Source organism: Pochonia chlamydosporia, assembly GCF_001653235.2.
Source record: "Pochonia chlamydosporia 170 chromosome Unknown PCv3seq00026, whole genome shotgun sequence".
NCBI lineage: Eukaryota > Fungi > Ascomycota > Sordariomycetes > Hypocreales > Clavicipitaceae > Pochonia > Pochonia chlamydosporia.
The window spans coordinates 25,621-47,812 of record NW_019154061.1 but is presented as its reverse complement, the minus strand read 5'-3'; the positions used below and the strand labels follow the sequence as shown (position 1 = coordinate 47,812).

The following is a 22,192-nucleotide window of genomic DNA, read 5'->3' as shown; positions in this document are numbered from 1 at the left end:
ATAAAGCGTGTCAACCCCTGAAATTTCACTTCCGTCGACAATTTTTGATCTAATACATAATGACTTCTCAACACTCAGGTGTTGCCGCTTCCTTTACGGCTATATCATCCCCAACATCCCTAGTGGCTGATTCATCAGCTGCCAGCGACAACGGAGATTCTGACATGGGAGAAACGTATACTTCGCCGTTGTCGCCCTCTCAATTCAAGAAGAAGAAGCGTACATCGAAGCGCTCTCGTCTCTCGGAAAAAGCAAACTATTACATGTTGGCCGCGAATAGCTTCATAATTTACGGTTGGTGAGACATTGTAGAACCTCAACCTTACTCAATTTGGTTAGCTTCATGCCTGGGCCATGCGGCTCTTTGCACGCCGTGCAATACGATATTGCAATACGATATTGCTCAAATACAGTGCAATACCGTATACCGTGCAGTGCAGCAAATTCCTAAACAATACAGTGCAGTGTGAGGTCGAAAAAATATCGTATACGGTATTTTGCACTAATTACTTCACTGCTCTGCAGAGGCATTGCCGACTCCTCCGAACAGCGGCATGTGCAAATGAAGTTGAACGACCAAGGCTCATCCCACGCCGCTTTAAGGATAGCATCCCGACTGAAGCTGCGAGAATTAGACCACCCAAAGAAATCGCCGTTGTAGAATTCCAGCGCTGGCTTAAGGATAAACCCCCAGGATATATCGTCTTTAGCGATGGCTCCAAGATAGAAACAGATACCGCAGGATATGGATTCGCAGTATTCCACAACGGACGCCTCGTCGACTGGGGCTCTGGCCAACTTGGCCGCAGAGAAGTCTTTGACGCAGAAATCCACGGCGCTGTGCAAGGCCTCCGATGCGCTGTACTCGCTAATTTTGCTAACGAACCAATTACAGTCTGTATGGATAACACCTCCGTTATTGACTGTATAGGCACGACAGCACCAAACTCTTCACAGGCCTACTTTAGAACCTTTCAGAAGGTAGGAGACAAGCATCCATACCAGGTATCTGTCAAATGGTGCCCAGGACATAGCAACATCTTTGGAAACAGTTGTTCCTGAACGGCAGGTGACGTCAGCAGCTCTGATACAGCACTTGCAGCTACCAAACAGAGGCTGAAGCTACCAAAAGCAATAATCAAGGGATCAAACATCACAATGTATCAGTAGTGTTATAACGCAACAAAAGCAAGCTGCAGGCAGCTTGCTTGTACCTATAAAGAGGTCTATCTGATCTCTCTAGATACCAAAAAATTATAGAAGAAGTACACTTAAAGAATCACAATTTCAACTGAAACGAACTGGCAGATCTTCTCGCCAAGCAAGGGGCTAGTCTCCCAGTCCTAGAACACCTTCCCTCAGTCTCCTACCGCAGGAGACAGATTAAGGGTCAGATAGCCGTAGACTACCGGCAGTGGTGGCAAGGAGTAGAGAGAACAGGTTACACGTCGCTCGGCCTGGCCGCCGAGCTACAAAAGCTTCCTGAGCTCACTCTCCCGCGCCGTCTGCTGGGATATCTACTTGCTGCCCGATCACACCACGGTGACTTTGCGGACTACCACGAAAGATTTCACCCAGGTCAGGCGACCCTGGAGTGCCCCTGCGGGCGCCAAAAGTCGCCTACCCATCTCTTCTACTGCAGGAAAGTTCCTCGCCATCTCCGGGCTCGGCTGACCCCCGATCCCGAAGCGGCGATAGGACGTTTCCTCGGTAGATCCTACAAGGTTTACCTGCGCATTGCTGACTTCTATTACACGAAGATCAACAAGCGCTACTAAACACCCCCGGATGGGAAACCTCAGCAGGATCGAGATCCCGCTGACGGGTATCGATACTAACAGAAATACAGCCGTTGGGCGAACACCTGCTGCAGTTGGAGGAATATGCATGAAGAAGCGCTCAGGGGTTTACCGTGAGAGCATGGACGCGACTCCCATTGATCGCGTCCTGCGGGGCTTACAGGGCAGGCGGAATTATGTAATCACCGTTGAAGACTAGTTAGCACGCCTAATGCCTACACCAGGGCGCCAACAGGCGATACCAAATTCAATTCAATTCAATTCAATTCGACATACTGTCAATTCCTGCAATGGCTGCCGAGCCTGAAAGGCTCTGCTCTGGGGCAAAGATAACCATTACAGATCGTCGAAATCGCATGGGGAGTGATGTAGTTGAAGCATTAGAGTGTTTGAAGTCATGGTTTGGGATATTAGAGTTTCAAAGCACTATGTTGTAGTTAGTTACGACAGTTAAATTATATCCTTAATGGTCACGTGCAATATACGGGATATACTGTCATATTGCCAATATGTTGGATTCTTGGCAATACAATACAATATGGACCAATGGCATATTGCGTAATACAATATGCGCCGCTTGACAATACAATAATATTGCGAGGGGGTCCATATTGCCAATATACGTATTGTTTATATTATTTACCACACTGCCAGTCGCAAATCCAATCGCATGGAGCAAGTCTACCTTCAGATTTGGAACCCATCGAGGAATCAACGGTACTGGATCGTCGAGCATAATGGATCGACGACACGACCGACCCAAGATATGAAGAGGAGGCTGGACCATGTTTCCAGCGTGAAGCAACGCGAGCTAAACCGTTTCCGTCGGTCGGGCGACGACGACGACGACGACCATATAATTGGACGGGTTGATTCGCCGGCCAATCCTAATTCGAGGTTATCATTTGGTGAAGAGAGTCCATGGGTCGCGAGGACAGGCTGGGAGGAGATGTTTAACAACAAGGATCGGCAGATGCTCTCAGCCTTAATCACAATTCCACGCCGAGCATCTGGACAAACCCCATCATCGCCGCCGCCGTTGCTCTTGGCACGGCGCGGAGTGTGCGAGCTGCAGGAAGATTTGGTAAGCAGCGCAGAGGACGAATTGAAGATAGCGGCAATCTTGAAGCTAGTGAATCCGATGATGGATCGTTGCGAAGAGACTGTGCGAAGCACCAACCGTAATCTTCTGTGCTGGCTCAGAAGCGTCCGACTTACCTCACCCTCACAAGAGCCATTTACTCTGGTACGCCAGCCGACAAGCACGCTGAAATATCGTCTGCTTTATCGAAAACTTATTTCCTTCATTTTTCGTGTGTATCGCCTGGACGAAGGCACGCGAACGAGAATGATTGGGTTATCGCTTGGAAACCCCATATTGCATTTCCTGGACGCGATATGGCAGAACAAATGCTGGAAAACAACAAATCACATCACCAAAGCAGCCGAACATGACTCTACAGTCGAATTCGACGTGATATCGGAGTCTGAAAGCGGCGGAGGCAGCGGGACGTCCAGCGACAGCGGAGAAAGCGACGATGATGACAGCGAAATGGAAGCCTACACCGATGGGAGTATCCGCGGCGAAGCATCATCACAGTCGGACGGAACAGGCATCGCCGTATTACTTCCAATGCTGCAAAAGCCAGGAAGTTGTGAGACGGAGGAAGTACTAGAGCAGCTCTTTGGATTGAGCTTGGCACTGTCAGAGGACGTCCCAGTAGATGGAAAGCCAAGTTCGATGGTGATGGTATTCTTCAGCGGCATTCTAGGGTTCTCAAAGGGCCGACAGAGCTTCCTGCCGGCTCGAGCCTTCACTCCCCATCTTTCTGCCCTCATTTATCACCTGCGTCTATTCTGCATAGAGAAGGCGCTCCCACTTCGGCCCTATCGCATACTTAAGATCGAAAAACGGCCCTACACCGAACAACTGGAACGCTTACAAAAGATCCGCAAGCAGTTGACTGTGCAAGGACCGCAGTCACCGTTTGATGAATTTTTCACCCTTCGAAACTATGGGCGTGTGGCAGCGAAGTCAGACACGCCACCGTTCTTGCTATACTGGAGTGACGACGGTCAGACAGTGCACTGGAATGGCTCTAAGACACTGACAATGGGGGACTTCAGACTCTTGCAGGAATACTTTACAACACAGGCCTGCGATGTTTGCCACGAGTTGATGTTTAGCTTTGAGCCCTACGTGGATCTTGCCGGTATCAGGGATGACATGACAAACTCGACAGCAGGATATTCCTTTGTGACGGATCCCGCAAATAAACTGGAAGGGGCGTATCTTGAGCTGATTGAGCGTGCATCATCCAGAGGACGCGATGACTTGATCGCGAATGGAAGGTGGAAGTGGAAGCTAGTCGACCAATACCTGAAGCTGGAGGAGCAGTTTCGAACATATCTCGGCTTGGCAATACAGGGCAATGCGCAACGAGCGAGGTGGACTGAGCTGCTACAGCTATGGTGTGAGAACGGCGAGTTTGGCCAGAGGGGAGTGTTCGTGTACAAGTCATTTATTATCCATCTGGTTCGCCATCACAAGGCAAAGCGGTCCACCAACCGAGAGTTTGTGGTGGTTCGCTTCTTATCAGCGTCGCTGACCAGGGTTGTCTATAAATATCTGGTCTACATCCGACGGTTCGTGGATCTACTCTATCGGGAGCGGCATTTGGGAAAAGGTAAAGCGGGAGGCACGTCACAGCTGCTGTTCCGAGCAGAGACGGCGTTAGGTAGCAAACCATGGCAATCGACCCGATTTAACGAGGTGCTTAAACGGTCAACCCATAAGTTATGGGGCCATGCCGTCAACTCACAAGTCATGCGGCAACTAAGCATAGGCATCACAAAGAAACATGTCCAAGACATACACGAGCCGTTCAACAGATTCGATGACAAAGGCCCGAACGCTAATCGAAATGTGGTTTTCCCGTGGCAAAGCGGGCATCGGCCCGCCGAGAGCGGGAGGACGTACGGTGTAGATGGAGCTTTTCCGACGACGTTACAGCCGCAGCTGCTGGATCTTTATCAATGGGCCTCTATGAAGTGGCACGAGTTTCTCGGGGTTCCCAGCAGGCTCACACCGGATCACGCTCGATCTGCCGATGCCAAGGAATGTGAGCGCTTGCTGCAATTTAAAGACGACAACTCGCCAAATGCAATTCACCGAAGCCACATCGAAGGTAGTGACAACGGTGTGCAATCACGATTACCAGCAAGGTCAGACTCAAACCTGCCTTGTACTCCTACGGTCGGCGGTTCGCACTCACACCAGCACCATACCACCCTGCCGGCGCCGCCGCTTACCGTCCAACAGGCCATTCAACAATATCAGACCGTATTTGGGCAGCTTGGTCAGGTTTCCACAGAGACAAAGGACGAGGAAGACAAGATCATCTCATTTGTGAAGGGGTACCGTGACGAGCGAGCCGAAGATTATATGCTACAGCAGCGACTGAATACTTTGCTCAAAACGGTTGAGTGGTGGGAGTTGCTCGGTTGCCCGTTGTGTTTTGCCGACACAGGCAAGATTGAGCCCGACCACGACTTAAATATGTGCAAGAATCGGCATGCTCGTCGGGCACGGCAAATAGTATCTTGGCTCGAAGAACTTGCTATCCCGCGACTTACGCGCTTCGAGCCGGGCTCTTGCGTCATATGCGAAGGCATCTGTAGAGGAATATGGGAAGGCGTTGAGCCCTGCCAGGAGATAAGATTAGGGGATGCAATTTCTGATGCTAGAGACGAAGAGACGCGCCGACGTGCTCTGGAAGAGTACAAGGCCGCGGATGGCAGCGGTGGCCATTGCCAAAGGAAGTCTCGGATGTTCAAGGTCATTGCCGCGCTATGCGCATGCCAGAACCAGCTTTTGTCTGGAGTTCTAGTCAGAGTGGCGCGCGAACATGATGGAAAGGACCTGCTGATTGATTCTGAAGCTCGATTTTGGTTCGAGCGACGAATCCCACTAGAGGAGGACTGGTTTCCGGGAATGGTGTTTGCTTACGAGACGCTCGTGGTTGGGTTCTACTGCTGGCGGAACAGCCAACGGGGCTCGCCACCTTTCTATGGCTTCCCTCGACGTCCGGCTGGCTACGGGCCGCTGGCGAATGATATCCTCAAACATGTCCCCTATGGAGACATAAATGAGCTGGGGCACTGGCAAGATTCTCTTGAATGGTGGCGTGACATATGCAGTTTCTGCGTAGGGCGGGGTCTCCCGCGTCGCTTTGCCATGCATAATCTGCGCGACTGCAAGCGGAAGCCAGCAGGGCTCTTTAACAAGGAGCTTGGGGCAGCGTTATACCAGGCAAAAATACTTCCGCATGTGGATTGCCAGAACTGCGGCATTCCAACCTCGTTCTGTCACAGCTGGGTGAGAGACGACGACGGGGAGTGGGTCGTGGCAAACCCCCGCCGGTATCAGTGCCAGTACAAACAGCACTACGTCAGCGAAATTGTCCTTGGGCTTTATTGTTGCGGCAGGACCGAGTTTCGAGACACTGTGGTTGATTACCATAGCAACTGGCACTATTTCATGGGCTCTTTAAATGGGGAGAGAGTAGCAAACTACCTAGCACGAGGGATTGCTGTAGAAAGCGTTCATTCATCGCAGATGATGCGAGTTATGGGGTTCCTCACAAGGGATGTGTGGGATCTAGTAGGCAAAGATCTACAACCTAATTAGTTCTAACTTTTACTTAATAATAGTTGATCATACTCAATGTGCCATTCTCCGGTATTCTGAGCAAGCAAGCTGTTGTAATAATGTTTGTGGCTGGTTGGTAAGCTACTTCGATGAAGGGGCAAAGGTGGTACTGTAACAAACCTGCCTTAAAATTTAGTACGCAACGTATAACTAGTAGGACGGGAAGAGATATTTGGAAATCCACCGGTGGTTATACCTACTTAGAGTGCTAAGTATTTACCTAGATTGTGTGTAGTCTTGTGAGCATTGAAGAACAAGCAGCTTCATCCCATGCGAGAGCAGCTTCTCACTCAAGACCCACGGGGGTTTACAGTACGATCAAGCCAGATGAATGGATATTGAAGGACATGCAGCATCTTCTACATGGATAGCAGATCGACAGTCAGGGTCCATACGTACTAATAAAAACCCGGAGCTGGTGTCAAGTCCCACTTTAGCCATATGCATCGGGTAAAGGGAGAACAGCTTAAAGACATTGCGGATTACGCCAACGCAGACTCGCTTCACGATCCAAATACAATTGAACTGCCAGCCGACTGGAGCGAACCAGTGCCGATTATTAAAATAGAACATGGGTTTAGCTGTAACTCATGTCGGTATCTTACGAGATCGGAGAAGAACGCATTGCATCACTGGAAAGAGTCACAACACAACCGTGGGGGACCAAAATACAGTGCTGTAAATCTTCAGTCATGGACGCCGACCAAACGCGCGAGATATTGGATTGTTAACGTCCCCGGCGACAGTACAGTAGCGCCACTGCCGCCGTCCGGGCCGGAGGAAAGCGCGATAGATAACATTATTGCTGAGAGCCAGGCCGAGCTACTGGAAGAGGATACCAAGCGAAACGAGCATGGTAACAGGCAAGAGAGCATTGACTTTGACTCGACTTGGGTTAAGCATATGAAGTGGGTGAGGCACTTTGGGGATCGAAATCTGCTCGAGATACACGATGCGGCCCAGGGGATACGAGCAAGAGCCAGCAAGGCAAAGACGAGAGCTCCCGAGGACGAGATGAATACGAGAGAGACGCAACTTCTTACGCGACTGGGCGAGAGCTTTAATCGAGAGGTAGACCGCTGCAGCTGGCGGCTCTCCAGCGTACCAGACGAGACATTACAGTGTCTTCGCGGCATTGAGCCAGGCAAGCCGCATCAAAGCCCGTTCGGGCGCACAACGAAGGACAAGTCACAGGCGAGGTACCAGGCTGTGGGACATCGCTACTTAGAGTTCTGCTGGCGGGCATACCAGCTAGGTCGCGAGGAAGCGGCAAGCCAACTGGCAATGCGTTTTACAGACGAGCAGTGGAGTCTAATGGGAGACGTGGCCCGCGAGCTAGAGGACGAAGACCAGCCGCTAGACAACAAACAGGCCGAGCAACAGAACGACAGCGGCTTCTTCAGCGGAGATGACGACGACAGCGATGGCAGCGAAAACTGGGGGGACGACGAGTGGGAGCAAATATTCGGACACAGGGAGACCGCTGTGATGGGGACAAGATCGCTCGACCAGGCCGTGTTTCAATTCATGATCGCTTCAATTAAAGTGCGTGTTGGCGGAGACATGTACAGCAACGCAATGCTGTGCTTTTGCGCGGCAACCGGCATTAGGAGGCACCCGCTAGGCTTTACGGAAGCATATTTATATACCGGTGTGTTAGCGGCGCTAGCATGGCTGGCTCGTCTCTTCTTTCTTGAGGCTGGATTCGAGAATGTGTCGCCAGAAGAGCACGGCATTGGAGTGGAGACTCTTGATCGATTCAAGGAGGACCACGCGAGGTGGATGTGCGTAGGTACGTATACGGTCATAAGCAAGATCATCAACTGGATGGCGTATGGCAAGGGACATCGCAATAAGACGGTCGGGCCGCCAACGGTGCGCTGGACGGACAACTACGAGGCGTTGATGCACAATGGCGAGCGGCTGGTCGTGCGTGACTTCCAGCGGGCAGCTTGCACAGTTATGGTTCAAGCGGACAATTTGCTTAACCAGCTGCTTGGCGGTACGTGGGATCGCATCGGCCCCAGAATAGACATGAAGCGGATCGTCGACAGCACGTCGAGAGTTGGGGCGGGCCATTCATTTGCGACGAACGACAAGAACGCTTGGCTAGAGGTCGGGCCGGGCAAGGTTCTGCGTTCTATGGAGGCGTCAATATTTGACAAGAAGACAAACCAGTGGAAGCAGGCTAGCGTGCGAAGGTGGATGCGGTGGCTGCGTGTATTCCGAGAAGCATTAATGCTCCTGTCACATATCTGGGAAGGGCAACCGGGGCGTGGACCGGAAACGGCAACATTACGGCACTGTGACACATGGCAACTGCTCCGTAATGTCTTTCTGTACGACGGCCAGGTTATGCTTGTCACAGACCGGGACAAAATGAAGGCAATCCGCGGGACCGGCCGTATGGTAGCAAGGTTCCTGCCTGACCGTATCGGTCGAATGATGGTCGCTTATATTGCATGGCTCCTGCCGGCTGAGAGGACACTGCGGCGCAAGTGCAAATTACCGGAACCACGGGAAGAGTGCTTGGAGTTCTTGTGGAGAAATGGCAACTCGAAATGCTGGGGCACGGAACGACTTAGCTCGATCATGACGCGTATGCTGCAGGCGGAAATCAAGATGAGGGTCGGTGTTGGGCGATACCGGGTGATGGCAATTGAGTTCGGGCGGAGAATTCGAGGACTGGTGATAAGACAAATCGACGGCATGGCCGGTGACGACGAGGATGAGGAGGGGCTGGAGATGGACCAGATGACAGGCGAGGCGCTTGATGTCAGAGGCAGCTGGAATATCGTATGGGATCTTCAGAGCACACATAGCACGAAGATGGCGCGGCTGCACTACGCCGTACACGTCGGCATGCCAAACGGATTGACGCCGGAGATGATCGAGAACTTCAGGGGGATCAGTCATCTGTGGCACCAGTTCTTGATGGAAGGAGACGAAGGCCGAGCAGGGTGGAAACGCAAGGCAGCCGGCGAGGAATCGACCGGGGCACGGAAGAAGAGCAAGAAAGGCCGGCCGGATAAGGAGGAAAACGAGCGAGATATGGTCGAGGGACTGCGGACACTAATGGGTCTAGGGTCGACATGGCGGCCAGGAAAGCAGCGGGAGTGCATGGAGAAGATTCTCGCGCTTCACGGAGAAGAGTCAGCGATATGCGTGCTACCCACGGGTGCTGGCAAGAGCTTGCTGTTTATGGTTCCAGCCATTATGCGGGGCGGCGGCACGAACGTGGTGGTGGTGCCATTCGCGGCGCTGATGACGGACATGGTGGACAAGGCGAGGCGGATGGGGGTGGATGTGATCGAGTTCCGGCCATCAGTCAACTCAGAACGGGAATGCTTGCCTAGGGCAGCGCGGATGGTGGTCGTTAGCGCGGACACGGGGTCGGTTCCAAGCTTGCTAGCATATGTAGATGGCTTGAAAGAGGATGGACTGCTACAGCGGATATTCATCAACGAGGCACACACGGCAATTACAGACGCTTCATACCGGGTGAGGCTTACGCAGTTGAAGGGGTTAACGCGCTTCGAGAGGCCGATTGTGCTGCTGACCGCGACTTTGCCGGTGACATTTGAGCGGTGGTTCCGGGAAGAGCTGCTGGCGGATGGTGCCGAGACTATTCGGGAGCGGACAACGAAGCTAAACTGCCGATATGAAGTGGAGCAGGTCAAGCCGGGGCCGGGAGCCGTGGAGGCACGGGTGGTAGAGCTGGTGCGGCAACTGCAATCGACAATGATGAGCGGACAGAAATGCGTTGTATACTGCCGGTCAAAGGCGCAATGCGAAGCATTAGCCGAAGAGATTGGGTGCGATGCACACCATAGCGACATGGACAAGGCGGCACAGGACGAGGCGCGAGAATCATGGGCCGCAGGAGGCAGGCACCGTTGCATTGTGGCGACCACGGGGCTGGGGACGGGCATCGATATCGGCGGTATTATAGCGATCATACACGCAGGGTTTCCGTACGGCGTAGTTGACTTTGTGCAGCAGACAGGGCGAGGGGCACGGCGAGATGGTGAAGAGGTGCGGTCATTTATTGTTCACGATGGGTTAACGCCGTACGAGAAGGTTGGCACGAACAAGGTGGAGCGAGTCAACCGATACCAGATGGAGATGTTTATTAAAAGCCCCGGGTGTCACCGAGAAGTGCTGTCTTCATTCATGGACGGGGTAGTGGGCGAAACGTGTGCCGACATAATGGGGGCTATTCCGTGCGGTCGATGTCATCCAAGCGGCGAGACAACAGAGGAAGAAGAGGAAGAAGAGGGAGGGGGAGATGATAATGGGGAGGAAGCGAGCAGGCAGTTGGAGGAGGAGAGAGCCGGTGAAGGGGTATGGAGGAGGTTTAACCAGTCTGAAGGAGAGAAGGTGAATACTCTAATGCGTTGGCTCGACGAGGTGCAGGATATCTGTGCTATATGTCACATATGGAACTGCAAAAAAACGCCAACTGGCAAGCCAGTACCGTCGACAGACAGGCATAAGCATGCAGGAAGGCTGTGCGAGCCGGTTAGCGGGGAGTCGTACGACAGCATACGGCAAAAGATTCGCTTTGCCGAGAACTCGTGCTGCTTTCGGTGCAAACTGCCGGGAGACTGGTGTAAGGAAAGCCAGGAGAGCGCGGGAGAAGGCGAAGGTTGCATGTATGAAGACAAAGTACTCCCCGTTGCGCTGTTGCCGATGGGGCGGGAGTGGATGAGGAAGTGGGTAAAGGAGAAGTTTGAGATCGATCCAGGCGACAGACGAGAGTGGTTCAAGTGGCTAGCAGGGCGAGTGCAGTTCCATGGGACAAACGGGACAAACATGCATGTATTGTGGGAGGCAATTGTGCAGAAAGTATACGGGAAACATGTACAAAAATAGATGGGTTAGATAAAAATTTTAGAGATAAATTTTGTTTACGCACGCACTGCATTATGCGGAAATATAGATATAGTTTTCAAAGCGTATAGAATACAAATAGCTGTACAAAGAAAGCCAGATTCAATTAGATAAGTAGTTATTACAAACGTAGCGGGCGGTATATAGGCGAACGAAAAGAAGTCTCTTACGCAGTATAGGGTATAAGCAGATTGAGAACGATTGGCAGTTGCAGGCGATGGCACGGATGACAGGCTAGTGCATTGTAGGGTTAGAGAGAAAGGACAGGAAAGCAGCGATTAGAGTTAGATTAGAATTAATTTGAGTAGAGTCAATAGAGTCAAAAAAAAAAAAGGTTAAACGTACTTAGATGCGACTTGTAGCATATGTGCGTGTGTTGTAGTAAACGTAGCTGGTTTTGGATGGTTATTGTGGAGGTACTTTGGGAAAAGGTGGGTGAGTGTCACGGGCTACGCCCGATGCTGTGGACCTGGCTTTGCCAGGCCCGGAGCTTCGGCGCCGTGAGGACAGTCGGCGTGTAATTAGATTCATTTCGCCTAAGTTGCCACCAGCAACTTAGATATGCAAGCTCGAGGCTCGCCTCGAGCTTGCTCTTCTCCTTCCTTTCTCCTTAGCTTTAGATAGACAATTGTACGGCACCTTATGTTGAACAAACAGCGGCTCAGCCCCTCACATATCTAAAGCTCAATCAATCGACTATCGCTGGACCTGTCGCATGACTGCTATGATGGAGCAGCAAACACAGCCTGGTGATAGTCCTACGTCCCAACACCAGTGGATCGACCATCGTATTCATGAAGCGATCAACGCGAGCTTGGGGCCCTTGCAAGCTCAATTGGCGGCGTTAACGCAGCATCTCGCCAACAGTACGACAACGCCGCAACCCCAGGAAGGACTACAACCACCGCTTGCGACGCGAACGCCGAGCGAGAGCATATTCGGCATCGATGCTGCGCAGCTCCCGCAACAGTCGAATGGGAGCTCTAACAAGAGGAAACCATTGCCAAACCCGCCAAAATACAATGGCTCCCGGAAGGGTTATGCGGCTTGGGCAAGGCAGATGAGAGACAAGCTAGAACTCGATGCACACTATTATAACGGGAACCGAGACCTGTGGTATCTTATCAATTCATGCCTAGAAGAAAAACCACAACAGGTCGTGGCCACGTTCTACGCAGCAGGTGGGCCAGGCGGCAATTTCGACCCCCACGAGTTTATGCGATACCTTGACCGCACTTACAAGGACAGTAATATCCAGTCGCGAGCAGCGACCTCACTGAGGACTTTACGCCAGCACGAAGATCAGTCGCTGGCCACATTCCTCCCCCGGTTTGAACAAGCCTTGGCGGAAGCAGGTGGAGGCGACTGGCCAGACAGCGCAAAGATCGTGTTCCTTGAGAACGCCTTAAGCTCGCAACTACAACGGTGCTTGGTTACTGCGCACCTACCCACGGTGTACCAGGAATGGCTAAGCCGAGTTCAGGAAATCGCTGGCAAACTGGAGAAGCTAGAGCCCCGCGGAGGTTCCGCCCCAAAGGAAGAGAAGGCCCGCTCAGAAGGTCATCAGCATGGCCAACATTTATCACAGGACCAGGACGGGGACACGAAGATGGCGGGGGTAAACAAAACAGCTGAGAAGCCGGGAGTGCCGCAGCAGCAACGACGGTGCTATCGTTGCGGGCGAACAGGTCATTTTGTCGCAAGTTGCCCAGCTCAAGTGGTGTTCCCAGAGAATCAGAAGAATGGCAAGGCTAAAGTCGGTCGGGCGAGCAAGCCCAAGACGTCAGACAGTTCGGAACCCACGTCCGAGACGAGTGAAGACGAGGGGGCGGGAAAAGAATAGCCTCGGGGCGAATGCGGGCCCCGGGGCCTACCAAGGCGGACATCCAGAGTTGGGCAGAGTTTCGGCCTCAGATGAGTAGTGATCCAGTGCTGATCGAAGTACGGATTAATAGAGCTAATCAAGTGCGCGCTCTTGTCGATACCGGATGTGACTGCTATGCCGTAATCGATGAAGCTGTAGTTAAGAGACTGCGGATTCCATTTGTCGACAGGAATCCAAGGCGGTTAGGTGGGTTTTCCGAGGCGACTAAAGACGTGATGTCGCCAGGAATTGTGGTTTTCATGATGGAGACTGGAGGATACGACGAACGCATGTTTGCGCATGTGGTTCCGCGGTTAGGCCAAGATGTGTTCTTGGGCCGGCCTTGGATGAGGAAGAACAAGGTGGTATACGACGCCGCCGAACAGCGAGTTTACCACGGGGTCGCCGACATTACCATACGGCTCCTAGGACAGGAAGAGCCCGACGGGGTAAAAGCGATCCGAGCTGCCCGCGTTGTACCGGCAGCTGTGTTCGCGGCAGAGTGCCGCCGAGGGAGGAAGCGTCAAGGGCGAGGCGCGGCTGCAGTGCAGGCCATCAGCCTGTCTGATATTGAGAAGGCATTGAGGCCGAAACAGCCAGTTGATCCGAGTAAGACAGTTCCCAAGGAAGTGCTGGACGAATTCGGAGATCTATTCTCTCCGGAAGAGGCGATGAAGCTGCCTCCGCACAGACCAGGGGTCGACCACGAAGTACATTTGCAGCGTGATAGCAACGGGAACGAACCGCCACTGCCGTGGGGACCATTGTATAGCATGTCCCGCGAGGAGCTCCTCGTGCTACGGAAAACACTGCGGGATTTGCTGGATAGAGGGTTTATCCGGGCGAGCAGCTCGGCAGCAGCTGCCCCAGTATTGTTTGTGAAGAAACCAAACGGGGGCTTACGGTTCTGTTGCGACTACCGCGCACTGAACGCAATCACGAAGCGTGATCGTTACCCGTTGCCTCTGATTGCGGAGACTCTGAACAATCTGACAAAAGCCAAGTGGTTTACGAAGCTAGATGTCGTGGCCGCCTTCCACAAGATTCGCATGGCTCCAGGCCACGAGGAGAAGACCGCGTTCCGAACCAGATTCGGGCTGTATGAGTGGCTCGTATGCCCCTTTGGCCTAAGTGACGCCCCGGCATCGTTCCAGCGGTACATGAATAGCGTGCTGAATAAGTACCTCGACGACTTCGTCACGGCGTACCTGGATGATGTTTTGATCTATTCGAGCGGGACATTGGCTGACCATGAAGCGAAAGTGCGTCTGGTCCTCCGATCGTTAGCAGACGCTGGTCTGCACCTGGACCCGGCCAAATGTGAGTTCTCCATAAAGGAAGTCAAATATTTGGGCTTCATTGTGCGAGCAGGCAAGGGGGTCGCTTGCGACCCTGAGAAACAGCAGGCGATCCGTGAGTGGCTGGTGCCAACAACCGTGAAAGGTGTCAGAAGCTTTCTTGGGTTTGCGAATTACTATCGGATTTTCATTCCCGACTATTCACGGATTACCAAGGCGTTAGATGCACTCTTGAAGAAAGGAGTCACCTTCCGCTGGGGTAAAGCAGAGGACGGGGCGTTTCGAGAACTGAAGCGAAGATTTTGCGACGCCCCAATTCTGAGGCAGTGGGATCCGTCCCTACAAACCTTCGTGGAAGCAGATTGCTCAGGCTATGCGTTTGGAGGCGTATTATCTCAGGAAGGAAAGGATGGGCGTCGGCACGCTTGTGCATTTTACTCACGGCGGCTGTCGCCCGCAGAGTACAACTATCCGATTCACGACAAGGAGATGTTGGCCATTATGAGGTGCCTGGATACATGGAGTGCGGAGTTAAGGAGCTGTGGAACATTCACGGTCTTAACGGACCACCGCAACCTTGAATACTTCATGACGCGGAGGAAGTTGACGGAACGCCAGAGCCGATGGGCTGCTGAGCTTTCACAATTCAACTTCAAGCTGGACTACCGTCCTGGGTGTGAGGCTGTCGTGCCGGACGCGCTGTCCCGCCGCGAACAAGATGCCCCGCAGGATATAAATGACGAGCGTGAACAAGGGCGAGTGATCCAATTGATCCCGGATAATGCCATCCCAGAATCGACAAGGCTACGGATCAGCAGGATAGGACTAGAGACACCACCCCCGCCGGATATGAAGGTGTTTGAGGCCGGCGATTTACAGGCGCTCTGGGACCAAACAATTAAGGAAGATTGTATATATCGAGCGGCCTATGAAGCGGTACGGCTACGAGAGCGGGCTTTCCCACCGGCGCTAGGATTGAAGGTACAGATATCAGAATGTGGCATCGACGCTGGTAAGCGACTGACCTTTAGGGACCGAATTTGGGTACCTGGAGGCTCGGGGGAGAAGGGGAACCAAGGCGAGGCGGACAAGGACACCCTTCGGACGCGCATCGTGCAAGACTCCCACGACTCAACTGCCGCCGGCCACCCAGGAAGAGAGGGTACCTTGGCAATTGTGGCTCGCAGTTTCTACTGGCCGGGGCAGTCGCAGTTGGTTCGACGATTTGTTGCAAATTGCGACGTATGCGGACGTGGCCATATTTGGCGCCAGTCGAAGAGAGGGTTCCTGAAACCGCTGCCCATCCCTGACAGACCACGCAGTCATTTGGCAATGGACTTTATCACAGATCTGCCGGCCACGGGACCTAACAACGCAACGTATATCTGGGTGATTGTGGACCGGCTTACGAAGGCTGTAACGCTGGAAGTGATGGACACAATGGAGGCGGAAGCGTGTGCGAAACGTTTCCTACAATGCCACTATAGGTTTCATGGAATGCCACGGTCTATCGTAAGCGACCGCGGGAGCAACTGGCTGAGTCGATTCTGGAAGAGGTTCTGCAAGCTAGCCGGGGTGACGCAGCGGTTGAGTACAGCATACCACCCACAGACAGATGGAGGGCCGGAAAGAACAAACCAGGAGATACAGGCATACCTGCGGGCATACGTATCATACTTGCAGCATGACTGGGGAGACTTCCTCCCAGTGGCACAGCTAGCCCTCAACAACCGAGAATCTGCAGCGACAAAGATCAGTCCGTTCTTCGTCGAGCACGGATACCACGTAGAACCCGTGGCTGTCGAGGATCCAGCAGATCCACCCCAGAGCAAAGAGGAAGGCAAGGCAGATGCCCTTCTGAGCCGTCTGCAGGAAGTCTCGGAGTATATGCAGGCTATGATCGCCGCCTCTCAGCAACAGCAAGAAGATGCTACGAATGCGAAGAGACAGCCGGCCGAACGATTCGAGGTTGGAGACAAGGTCTGGCTATCGATGACGAACTACAGATCGCCACGGCCGTGCAAGAAGCTAGATTGGCTGCACCACAAGTATACAGTCACAAAAGTCATCAGTTCACATGTTGTGGAGTTGGACGTGCCGGGTTCTATACACCCACGATTTCACGTCGATCTGTTGCGCCGAGCTAGACAAGACCCAGCACCCGGGCAACGAGTTGACGACGCCCAACCGCCGTCGATACGAGACGAGAATGGTGTAGAAGAATGGGAAGTGGAGGAGATACTCTGCGCTCGTTGGAAAAACCGCGGACGCGGGAAGTTTAGAGAAGTATTTGTACGCTGGCGTGGGTACGCAGACGCAACATGGGAGCCAGTGGAGGCTCTACGAGAGACGGAAGCGATGGAGGTGTTTGAGTCAGTTTATGGCCCAATTATGAAGCACGACGGACCGTTGGAGAAGTACCAGTCGACTACTGGCTCCAGGCGGCCTGGTCGGAGACGGACGGGAGGAAGGGGATAATGTCACGGGCTACGCCCGATGCTGTGGACCTGGCTTTGCCAGGCCCGGAGCTTCGGCGCCGTGAGGACAGTCGGCGTGTAATTAGATTCATTTCGCCTAAGTTGCCACTAGCAACTTAGATACGCAAGCTCGAGGCTCGCCTCGAGCTTGCTCTTCTCCTTCCTTTCTCCTTAGCTTTAGATAGACAATTGTACGGCACCCTTATGTTGAACAAACAGCGGCTCAGCCCCTCACACCCAGGGGCTACATCATTAAATAAATACCATAGCCAGCCTCGGTGCCAACGTCAGTGTCTAGGGTCAGCAACTTTTTTTCGCCGCAACCTTCCTACAGTACCCATTGTATATTTATATTTATATATATATATATAAACTGGGCTAAGTTAGTTAGTTAAGCTTAGATTTTAGTTAATACCGCATGTTGCTGGGGTACCCGTCCCGCCAGGCCGGGGCGGGCGGGCCGAGCCACCATCGGGCTGGCGACTGCGTAACTGACTAATCACTTCCGAGGGTGCTTCCTCATTGGTGCATCTAGCTAGTTCTCCGTTTATTCTGTCCAGTCCCAGCATTCTGCCTCCTTAATTGTCGTCTCGCTTAGCACTTCCAGCTCTTGCTCCGCAGCGACCATGTTGTCCGGCACTTTGTTGCCTATGAAATCCTTCCCTCGTGCCTTGGACAGAAGCATTATGCCCTTTAGCGATCGGCTCCGTGACAGCTGCACGTACAAGCTGTACGGGTCGCACTGCGCCGGAACAGCCTTCCCGTCGATATTCGTCGTCCGAGTCCCCCGCAATTCCAGTGCCACCTGGTCTAACGTCCTACTTTGCACCTTATAGTCGGTGCATGCGAACGCGGCTGCGCAGGGTAATCCCCGACGAGTAACGTCGCATTGTTGCCATGGCCGCTTGCTCTGACACTCTATCTTTGTGCTGATGGGTGCAAGAAGGACGGTTCCGGGTGGCATGCCTACGAAGTGCAAGTCTCTTGTTGACTCGGAGGCTAGCAGGACCCCGGCCGGGGGGCCAAAGTGGAGGGTGGTATCACGGGAGATGCGATAGCCTGGGTACTTCTTGTCCAGAATGACATCTAATGCCACATATCTGGATCCGTTGACTACTTTCAGGCCTTGATGGGTGTTCTGGTTCACGACGACAGCCATGCCGGGGACGAACATGAAGATCGCAGGAACCGGTATCGCGCTGTCGTCACCGTAGCCCATCATCATGAGAGCCTCCTCCTCTGTAGGTTGCCCATCTTTCCACTTGTGCTCGGAAATGAAGATTCGCATCGGTGCCTGCCGTTGCTTCTGAAAAGACAACACGGCCTCGACGTTCAAATTCCACCGGTTCTTGTTCAGCGGCGTTACTACTGTAATGCCCGACTCCCACGGGATCCGTCTGCCTTCCTGATAACACGTCCTGTTCAGGAGATCCACATCGGTCTGGTCTTGTATGCCTTCCCGGATCCGCGTTAGCAGCCCGCGCAGCCGTGGATCCCCAGCAGCACGGACTTGTTCATTCAACATGACTACGGTGGTAAACTTCTTCCACAGAGCATGCGCCTTGTCGTGCTGGTATCTCTGTTCCGTCCTGAACGTTCTCTCTTCGTCCCACGGAATGGCAGCGCTTGGGAGGAGAATCGACCTCTCTTGAACGGGGCGGAACTGGTGGAAGTCGCCACAGAAGACAACAATGGGAATCCCGCCAAACTCTTCCGTGCAACCCCGAAGCTTGCACAGCTGCTCGTTCGCGGCGTGTAACGTCCGCGCACCAAGCATGCTGACCTCGTCAACGATCAGCAGCCATTTCTCCTGCCAGTCCATCCTGGCCTGGCCATCGATGTACAGGTCACCCGAGCTGGAAGAACGAATCCCGTCGACGTGCGTATATAGACTTGTTCGCAAGATGCCTTTGGACAAATTGCACGCGGAGTGGATAGTAATACCATTGATCTGTGCTGCTGCTGTGCCTGATGTCGCCGTTACCAGCAGACGATGCGATATTCCTTTGCTTGCAAACAGCGCGGCGATAGCTTCGATGACCCGCGACTTTCCAGTGCCGCCTTCGCCTCCGACAAATTGGCAGAGCTGGGGAGTACCTCGCTCATCGCGACGCACTCGGTCCAATTGACGGCATATCAGTCGGAGGGCAATGCTCTGTCTTTGGTTGAGCGTGAAGGACACGGCGAGCTGCCTCCCTGCCTCCAGAAACGACGTGGCCGGCCCAAACCCGATGCTCGTTGACGGGCCTGTGGCCCCGGCGACAGTCTCCGAGTCTGCGGCCGTTATGGAGATGTCGTCCTCGCCGAAGCCGTGAAGGACACTGTACGCAGCTCTACTGTGACCGGTCGTGTTGTTGCTGCCCAGGCTCTGCACCCCCTGGATCATCCTCTCCCTCTCCTTGGACGCGCTTATTTGCTGCGATTTAATAGACCTGACCTGTTCCTGTCTCGGGATCTCTGCCCCCGAAGACGGGTGTCCTCGGAGGCCGAGTGTTCTTGGTCCTCGCTCTATAACCACCGTGGCACGCAGATCATCCGTCGAGCACAGGGACGCTACCTGAAATCGGCACAGTTCCTGCACCATTGTCGAGATTTCTTTTGATCCGGTCGTGATCTGACCACTTCCTACCGCATTTCTGAAAACGTCAATGAGGCGAACTGCATTGCCGATATTGTCTGACCGGTACCCTATTCCCAGCTCATCATCGCCATCAGCCATGCCCGACTCGGTCACGTCAGCCATAGGATCTGTCTCTCCGGACATGGCGGCCCACTGTCTGGCATCTCGCTTCACGTCTTCGGCGGACCGGCGGAGTAGTTGAACGTTGTCTACAAGAAATGACACCCTGCGAGCCAGACCCTGTTTTTGTCTCTCCCAAATGGTATTGATATCGCCTGACGTCTCGGACAAGAACGACTCCCACGGGACAAAGATGGCCAGATGTTGTACGGCCGCCCTGCGCTACCAATGTCAATCTTTGTTCCGGACCCTGCCGCTCTTGGACGACAATCCAGATCTGATGGCCACTGGGGCGTACATACCTCCTGTGATAGAGCTCCTCTTCCTCGCCAAAATCCATGCAGAGGTAGCCGTCCAGACAGACGACGGCATGCCTACCCGGCCTCCGCAATGCCTGCACCCACATCTGCGAGAGCGGCCAGACACTGTCAAACTCCAGCTCGCCCCAAGTAGCTGCCCTCTTGCCCTTCCGCTTCAGTTTGACCAAGGACATATAGTCGTACAGTGACAGGCCTTGCAGAAGTCTGCCACGGTGCGGGTATGCCTGCACAAAGGAGACCCTCTCCCCAGCTTCCTCCAGAAGGACCGTCTCGTCCATAGGCTCGTCCACATGCTCCATACCACTCGCGCTTCGCAGGTGGCTCCACCGTCGGAAGATGTGCCAGTAGAGGGAAGATGCATTTAAAAACGTCCATGCGTCATTGTTTGCAAACTCGGTAGGGTAGCCCAGCAAATTGGCGACGACCTCTACCTGCGACAAGGGCCGCTCCGTGAATATCCGGTTCGCAACCCTCATCAAGAACTGCCGCGTCTTGTTCTGACGACTGTCATCCTCGCTAGCAACCTGCGCGACACCCGCCTGAGACCCCTTTGTCGAGTCCTTCAGAACGCGGAATACGTCTGCCGCAGCTGCCACACGCTTCCATACGGGATCCTCCACTTTGGTTGCATAGTTCGTCACGTAGTAGACTATGGCCAAGGTCTTACACTGGGTCGCGATGAACGATATGTCATGGTTGTGCCGCAGCCCTACAGCTATCGCCTTGTTCCAACGATTTACCCATTCGTGCCTGCGTCGAATCCGCAACACTCCGTCTTCCGTAAACGCAGTCTTCTCAACAAGTCTCCAAGGCGCTTTGAACCGACAGAGGTTACGCTTCCTCCCTTGTTTCTTAATGGAATACTTCACACAAGTCGGGCTGTGGGTGTGTATCTGGGTGGCGCCGGCGCAGAAATTTGCCTCCTCGTCGAACGCTGCGGCAAATTGGTGGCTGTTCTGCAACATCCATGATATATCTGACGTCACAGACCTCTCCGCCTGAACTGCCGCGGATGCCGCTTGGTCGAGGTCCTGCATCGTTTGCCCCGTGTTAAACGACTGTATTGGATTAGGACATTATGCGGCAGAAACTTACCTCCGCGAAGACGCTGTCTACGTACTGGATCACCCGATCACGATATGTTGCCTGGTCCTCCCCCTGCACATCTTTGAGGATGGAGCTCAGATGCATGTTCCCTTGAAGCCAGAGAATGCCGTGGAGGTGGAGCGCGCCGCGCTCGTTGGTCTCCACAGCTCCAAAGTATTGACTGATACGCCCGAACACCGAGTCCTCCCCTGTCCTCACATAGTACTTGAAGAACATCTCGATCTCCCTGTGGAAGAAAATTGCCGAGCTGAGAGGGTCCGAAATCGCCAGCCTCGCCCGCTTGTATGCCAGGTCGAGACTCGTTAAGAAGGCCTCGGCCTCGTCCGGGTCCCGGAAGCGGTGTGCCGCGAGCCTGAGCTTGACTGGGTTCGTGATATCATTTGGGTTCAGCGTGAACCAAATGGCCGGAATGCCGTACCGAATTACGAGGGCCTTGATCTTCCGCCGCATACTTAAACGATTCTCCCTTGACATCGGCTGGCGAAACCCTTACAGAGACAGGCTCCTTAACAGCTTGTTGACTGCCTCGTCGACAGTTTTCCCGGATTCCTCTAACTCAGCCCTGGCCTCCCCCAGCCTCTCTGCGGTCAGCGATCGAACAATACGCTCCACTTCGCGGAAATTCTTCCTTCTCACGCTTAGCATGCTCACCCGGCGGTTCCTTGACCTGACGCCCATGTTAAAGACGAGAAAGGCGAAGACGTGGTGTGTCGCAAAGCGACCGCCGTGACGCTGGAGAACCAAGCCTGCCCATGTCTCCAGGCTCATGTTCCGGGACGACACTAGACTCCGCGCTGTGGCGTCCGCGTCAAGGACCATTTCCCCGTCCCCTGCCGTGTCCGCGACGCTCTCCTCCGCTTGCCGTGGGCCTCCATTTCCGACCGGGAACAGCGTCGGAAATGCCTTTGCAAAGAACCGCGTATCAAAGGAATCGGCAAATTCCTCGCCACGGGACACAACAATATAAGGTTCGGATGTGTATC

At 53.6% G+C, this 22,192-nt stretch overlaps 4 protein-coding genes across 4 annotated transcripts; 3 read left to right on the top strand and 1 right to left on the bottom strand.

The window, feature by feature from the left end:
* Positions 1-59: 59 nt before the first annotated feature.
* VFPPC_12295 (reverse transcriptase) lies at positions 60-1,778 on the top strand (the record flags this gene model as incomplete). The annotated part of the gene is made up of 3 exons (XM_018290222.1): positions 60-294; positions 461-925; positions 1,309-1,778. 3 exons carry the CDS (start codon positions 60-62, stop codon positions 1,776-1,778), a joined length of 1,170 nt encoding a protein of 389 aa, XP_018135736.1.
* Positions 1,779-2,469: 691 nt separating this feature from the next.
* VFPPC_18572 (hypothetical protein) lies at positions 2,470-6,489 on the top strand (the record flags this gene model as incomplete). Its single annotated transcript, XM_022430161.1, has 1 exon — positions 2,470-6,489. The coding sequence occupies one exon, from the start codon at positions 2,470-2,472 to the stop codon at positions 6,487-6,489; it is 4,020 nt and encodes a 1,339-aa protein (XP_022284847.1).
* A 6,828-nt stretch (positions 6,490-13,317) lies between these two features.
* VFPPC_12291 (retrovirus polyprotein) lies at positions 13,318-17,043 on the top strand (the record flags this gene model as incomplete). The annotated part of the gene is made up of 1 exon (XM_018290219.1): positions 13,318-17,043. The coding sequence occupies one exon, from the start codon at positions 13,318-13,320 to the stop codon at positions 17,041-17,043; it is 3,726 nt and encodes a 1,241-aa protein (XP_018135739.1).
* Positions 17,044-17,589: 546 nt separating this feature from the next.
* On the bottom strand, positions 17,590-21,659 carry VFPPC_18571 (ATP-dependent DNA helicase PIF1; the record flags this gene model as incomplete). Its single annotated transcript, XM_022430160.1, has 3 exons — positions 17,590-19,999; positions 20,085-21,160; positions 21,198-21,659. 3 exons carry the CDS (start codon positions 21,657-21,659, stop codon positions 17,590-17,592), a joined length of 3,948 nt encoding a protein of 1,315 aa, XP_022284846.1.
* Positions 21,660-22,192: the final 533 nt, after the last annotated feature.